Below are 6,587 nucleotides of genomic sequence, written 5' to 3'. Positions count from 1 at the left end.
AGACCTGGGCCAGCCACTGTGCAGGGGGTAATTACTCCAGAATGGAATGAGAACTTTGGACCTCCGGAGCACAGCACGAGGCAGTTTTTCCCTTCCCAAGGGAACTGCTGAAGAAGCAAACATTATTACAGATGACGCAGATGAGAAAGGGAGGCGGGGGGGGGGAGGCTGCATTGTTTAAATGGAAATTTTTTACTTTGTCACGTTTCATTTCCTATCAGTGCATCTAGAATTCAAAGAAGTACCGTTCAGACGAGGAGCATGAAAAATTACCGCTCGCCACTGCCGTCCGGCTGAGGCGGGTACCGGCTGCGGCGTGGCGCGGGCCCAGGGGAGGCAGCCTAGCGCCCTCTGCTGGGCCGCGGCGGCGAAGGCAACACTGGTCCCGCGGACCGTCTGAGGGCGACGAAGGCGGCGGGAGCAAGGCCGGGCCCCTCGCAGGAAGGAAACCAGCTTTTGGAGCGCAGGTTTTTCCGATCCGAGTTTTCTCGAGGTAAGAGAGACAGCAAAGTGACATCTTTGTGTTGCAGTCCGGTTTTTTAAACAACTCGCTAATTGTTAAAACTCTACCATAGAGGTTTTAAGTACAATTCTCTACACCCGTATAAAAGAGCCTAAATCAACTTTGGCGTGTTGTGTTTTAATTGCAATGTTCTCATCTCCTTACCAAAAAAAGGGTTTTAGAGTAGGGACGGGAGTGGAAGATGACCCTTCGGTTACCCGCAGGGAAGCTGACTCAACTGGAAATTGCCTTTTTCACTGATGTTTTCCTTACCTGACCTTTTTCCATGCTATTTCCAGTTTTCACAGACATGCACCCCTCGACTCTGCACTTTAATGTAAGCTAGGTCTCAGAAGAACTTATTTTGAACCTTCTCTATATAGAGATCTCCTACATAATTAGACCCTGTTAAATCCTTAGGGGCCACACAATGCTGAATTAAGGGGGCCTTAATCCACATTGCATAGAAATCACCTCTGAAAAACCTTATCTCATGTATCTGCAAGGATATTCACTTGGTTGGTTTGATGTTAAAAACATAATAAAGCCACAAACATTTTACTTGGGTCAGGTGATAGATGGCATTGAAATCCTTTTGTGAGGTGGAGTTATGTCATCCAAATGCATAGAATTTCATAAGGGGTAAGTGTATCTATTTCTCAGCATGTTTATATTGTAAGCTTACATTTGGTAAAAGAAAGTTAGCATCTCATAGTTAGGAATAAAAATGTTTTCATAAACTCTTTTTATTGCTCCTATAAAAGAATGCTTGCAAATAGGTGTTAACTATCATAATTGCTGCATACTTGTGTACTACTCCTCCGTCCTCTGAAGATGTAAAAACAATCTCTCTACAAATAGCACACTATTTACAAATAAGCAAGCTTTATTCTTTCCATTGGTTTTAAAATTTGAGTGAAATGAATTTTGGTTTTCAAAACCAAAAAAGCAAAGACTAGTGTTAAAAAAATAAAATAAAGAATACCCAGTAGAGAGCACACCCTAGAGTTGTTTCCTAGCTGTTGTCTTGCAGGGATCTTGCACGCATTAATACCATCCTGCTCCCATCATGTATGTCCCATTTCACAGAAAGAACAAACTTAGGCTTTAACTATAAAACTCTTAGAACAAGCAATTTTTTATTATGTTGTTCTTATTCAAGAAAAAAGCCTGGATAGCTTCTCAGGTTTCTGTCTCACGGACAAATTGGTCATGCTGGTACCAGTGAAACAGCCAGGAGTACTATCCCGGCAGGGCTGACAGAACTAGTACACCAACTGGCAAGAGCACATGGGTCAAAGAAATATGTCGGTCCCCACCTTTCTTCCCATACTACAAATCCATCCCATAGAGGTTAGCTCACACTTGTCCCTAGTGTGGGATTGCTGCTTTCCCAGACAGCTGGAAATCTTGAGGCACGTTTCACAGTCTTCAGGTATGGAGTTCTACCTGGGCACACGGTAGTAACTTACAGGTAGTAACCCAGGAGCCTTTACTCACTTAGGCAGGCTGCTTTAAAGACTAAGCTGGCACCTCCACAGTGCAGTACGTGCGCCACATGGGCAAGCACCGACACCTCTCCCCCCCGGTCCCTTCACCCAGTGGATCCACGGGTGCTGATGTGCTGAAGTCACATCCCAGCAGTTCTGCGCAGGGAAGGACAGGTGGGCTTTTCCTAGGCAATGCACCATAGCACACAAAACAGAGAATAGGTTCAAAGTGTATGCAACATTTTATTGAAAAAATACGAATGTTCTGTACATAAAGTACAACTCAATGGGCTTGATAAAATCTCCAGAGACTTATTGGTTAATATAGGTCTTCTTTTCTTCTTTTTCCTCTAAGGGCATAAAGCACACAATGAAGCAGCAGGTCCCCTGTACTTGTGCAAGTGCAATCCCATCGCTGTGCGTGCAGCATAGCACCTGGCTCTACACACGGGACTCCAACATGCTCAATGTACTTTGATGGATGGTCTGCAAGAAATTTAAAGCATGGAAGAACTGCACAGGACTGGTCCTTCAATCCACTGATGATTCAAAATTTATTGTGAGATGTCTGTTATCCTAAACAGTCTGCATCTGCGTATCCAATATTTCTGACAAATAAATACAAAAATAAATAGGGATCTGGCCTCACGGAACCTCAAGTCTCAGAAGCAACACAATTTGTAGCAAGCTACATACATAATTTCAACTATATCAACATAATTTATTTAAATCTCTATCAATAAATGTATTAAAAGTATAAATTCTTATCCAATACTGAGAGTTTAGTTCTGGAAATAAACCCAGAAAAACAAAGCTTTTTCAGTCCTCTCTTACAATTTAGTGTGCTCTTAGAAAATGCTTTATAGCTGAACTTCAGCAGAAACTAGCTGCTATATAATGTAATTCTATCCCCCAAACCTAATATAAAAAGCTTTTAAAATCTTTTTACAGTAACTGGCTTTCATGTCCTAACTTTACATACAGTTACTAGAAATACTGCACATTGCAGTGCTGACTAAAAATAGGTTTAGTGTTAAAACTACATGCACAAATGCTGGAGTACCAAAGCAGAAACTGAATAATGTGGCAGCTTCACAATTAACTTATGTTGCTAATTGGATGGTGTAACAATACTGCAATCCCAAAAGATATGTATGTTGCAAATGGAAAGACAATGAATAGGACTGGATGAGGAGAAAGTTAGGCAAAAAACCTTTTTTTCTTCTCCATTTAAAACTGGAATGTCCGTTATCGCCAAGAAGGTAAATGTAGACCAGCGTTAGAAGCTTGTACTAAATCAGGAGTAAATTGTGATGACTTCTCGGCCACCTCCTCTAACAAGTAATACTCTCTCCAGACCCTCAGTCAAGACTTCAAGAAACTCCATGTCTGTTTCGGTAAAGTCAAGGACAAAAGAAATATCAAAACCAAAATACACAGTGATTAGCCTCTGTATTGGGTTTATGCAGCAAGGTTTTGGTAGCAGGGAGGCTGCAGGGGCATCCTCTGTGAGACGCAACCAGGGGCTGCCCCCATGTCCAACAGAGCCAGTTTCAGCTGCCTCTGAAACGAACCTGCCACTGCCCAAAACTGAGCCCGTCAGTGATGCTGGTGGCACTAGGTTACAGTGTCACACTCACTTCCCAGCTGATCTCCATGAATATTGAGTGGTTTTCAGTCACAGTGGCTCAGCCTCTGCAGGAAAGGGTGGAAGAATAAGCATCCTCACCCATAACCTCAAGTTTGAAATCTCTCCTGAGCTGTAGTAGCTGTGGTTGAAACCCCCTCATGCTAAGAGGAATGTTTTTACCCTTTCTTTGGCCAGCAAACTGTCATGAAACAGCCGTTACTACTACTATTTAGATTTAGAAGAAAACAATCGTTTGGTCTGTGACTTGTGACATACATTTTTTTGGCACAGGCCAGTGAAAGGCTTGCTAATTTAATGGTACAAACCAAGGCTGAAGAGCAGCTCTGGCCAGAGAACTGTGGTGCCAACAGGCTCACCAGCTCACAGCCCTCAGCTCTGGCCTTGCTTAGGGGCATGGTGCAGGTATCCCTCTAAGTGCCTAAATACTGGGGGTTTGAATTTTAATCTTACCAGAGCACTGCACTTGGAGCTAAGCTCCCAAATTCTGATGTGTGAGCCATGCCTGAGATACGCCCTCTCCTCCAAGACTTCCTGTTCACTTGGGTTCAGACATTGCCCTGCCCAGACCGCTGGCTGCTGTGAATGCCTTCTTAAACACCTGCTATATCCACTATTGAGAATTAAATTAAATACCTTTAATTAAATCTAATTTAATAAATAAATAAAATCAAGTAAGAATTTAGGCAAGACTGATTTCAAACCTACAAGGCTTCCAGAGCAACCAGTGGCAACTTTTACTTTAAGCAATTACTACCTAACAGCCACAAGCCAGTACCCTCCACTCAGTGGACACTTTGTCACACACCACAGCTTGACAGCATTTGTGGCAAAATTGATTCAAGAGCACAGATTAAAGGAAGATCTTCTATATGGACCAGGCCTTCCTTGCCTGAAAGGATACAGTTTTCATCACCATCGGTATTCTTTGGAGGACCAGGCATGTTGAGGAGAACAAGTCTGGCATCATGGGACCTATTTACAATAACTTCATTTAGCTTCACTGCTGTGTGCATTCTTCGGACATTAGACTGGTTCCTGTAGAAGAAGCACATTCAGACTTACTGTTAGAAAGATGCCTCTGAAAACTGAATTATCCAAAAGGCCTTTAAAAGCATACCTGAAATCTCCTAAATACCCTGTTAAATGTCAACTCAACATACAGCAAAATTTTTCAGACTTAACAATGAAGATACAAAAGAGATTTCACAGAGTTCTTCAGGTACTGCTAGTCCATCCGTTTTAAGATCCCCAGAGTCAAGTCTCCAGTTTACGAATTTGTATTGCTCTTCAAGAAGCATATATTATGCAAGGCTGTAAATCATCTTTCTATGAAGTTAAAAGGCATTTGCACAAGGGGACATGCTCTTTGACTGTGGATACTTGTGACTGCAGAGCCTTCTCTGTGGGCAGCCCTCTCCAGATCCCCTCACTCCCACAGCAACACAGACCATGCACGTCTCCACACTCAGGACCAGAAAGCTTTTTCTCAGAGACCCGTTGAAACAGAGTAGGAGACTGGCACCACTGCGCTCAGCCCACACTTCCCATGAGTGCACTTGTCTTTTTGTGTTGAACAGCAGTTGACATCTCCAGAGAAAGCCTGGTTTCCTACAGATTCATAGGCTGGAATGCAGCCTACAAATGGCTGGATGTATGGCTGCTTACGGGGCTCTTCTGGTGTGTAATAAGGATTTTAACCTTGGAAGTTGGAAACTAATCAACCTCTCTGCCTGGCTATTTGCAAGAAAAACTTACAACCCAAGTATCTTTAAAATCTCAGTCATGCTTTCAAATTTGAGTAGCCACTTGGTTCAAAAGTTATGGGAGAGGAAGGAACAGATGCAGCATGATCTCATAAGCCTCTGCTCCTTAAGAATCCAAGCTAAGAGAGGTAACACGATTAATTATTCAGAATATATCATCACAAAATAACATCAATTAATGCAGTAACAGAACTGGAAAGTATCCTTTGGGGAGTCTGAGCCAGGGAATGTTCCTACAGGAAATCAACCATTGTTTTGGTAATGTAAAAGGAAAAACAATACAGAAATAGACTTATCAAAAAGAGAATATATTTGCAGCTTTGAGGATTTTCCACTTTTTTTTTTTCATTTTAAAAAGCAAGTATTGGTAGAAATGAATCAAATATGAATCTGTAGTTCTGTTAATTCAGCTTTACATGTTATGAGTGAAAGTCTTTAGCAACTTTGCTGCTCTTCCAAATATTTAGGTTTGCAAAGAAATATTTTAGATACACAGAAAATAGAAGATGCAATGGTAAGAACAACGTTTGTTATACTAACAATACAATTTACCCACTTTGAATTACCTCTCTGTTGTTCTTATTTAATTTAGAGCAAGGACATCCTCTGTCTTCACCACATCCGCTTCAGAAAGCCAGGGACAACAGAGGCCAGGTTATGTTTACAGGAAGTGAGGAAGAAACCAGCACCACAAACAATATACTGTTACTAACTAGGTACCGTTTTGGAAAAGTAGTTGAAAAGTAAAGGTTTGGTATTCTCTAATGTGACATTTAAAATTGACATCTCCCCAGTGATTTAAAGGTGTAGGCTGTAGGAAAGGGTTTGTTTAGTGTCCAAACACTGCTGGAAATAACATCATAGCAGTGTTGTGGAACGAGAGCTTCTCTAAATGAGTGATGTTTCCCACTTCTTGTGTCATACTCTGCTTAAGAAAATAGGATCAGACCTGTAATTGTTTTCTATCCTTACATAGTTCTTGTTAGGACAACTCTTGTAGTTTGTTACGTGCTATGATACTTAGCTGACGTGGCTAATCCTGCTCCCTTTAAAAACCTTTGCTAAGACTGCTCAACTCTAACTCCTTTTCTTTTCTTCCATAGTTAAATATCGTTTTCCTGCTTTTAGTTGAGAAAATGAAGTCTTGCCTCTCAACCATCTTAATGTACTTCTAAGTTAAA

The 6,587-nt window shown here is 41.6% G+C and overlaps 1 protein-coding gene across 6 annotated transcripts in view; it reads right to left on the bottom strand.

The window, feature by feature from the left end:
- Positions 1-2,219: 2,219 nt before the first annotated feature.
- SLC12A4 (solute carrier family 12 member 4) overlaps positions 2,220-6,587 on the bottom strand; it is a 49,492-nt gene continuing 45,124 nt past the window's right edge. For all 6 annotated transcript variants that reach the window (XM_059825106.1, XM_059825105.1, XM_059825109.1 and 3 more), the window contains 2 exons: positions 4,545-4,678; positions 2,220-3,381 (listed from right to left, as the gene is read on the bottom strand). In XM_059825106.1, the coding sequence (XP_059681089.1) occupies positions 3,290-3,381; positions 4,545-4,678 (226 nt within the window). In that variant the 3' untranslated portion in view covers positions 2,220-3,289. The remainder of the gene's footprint in view (positions 3,382-4,544; positions 4,679-6,587) is intronic.

This window comes from Gavia stellata, chromosome 15 (genome assembly GCF_030936135.1).
Source record: "Gavia stellata isolate bGavSte3 chromosome 15, bGavSte3.hap2, whole genome shotgun sequence".
Classification (NCBI taxonomy): Eukaryota; Metazoa; Chordata; class Aves; order Gaviiformes; family Gaviidae; genus Gavia; species Gavia stellata.
The sequence above is the reverse complement of the archived record's forward strand: the minus strand, read 5'-3'. Positions and strand labels throughout refer to the sequence as shown.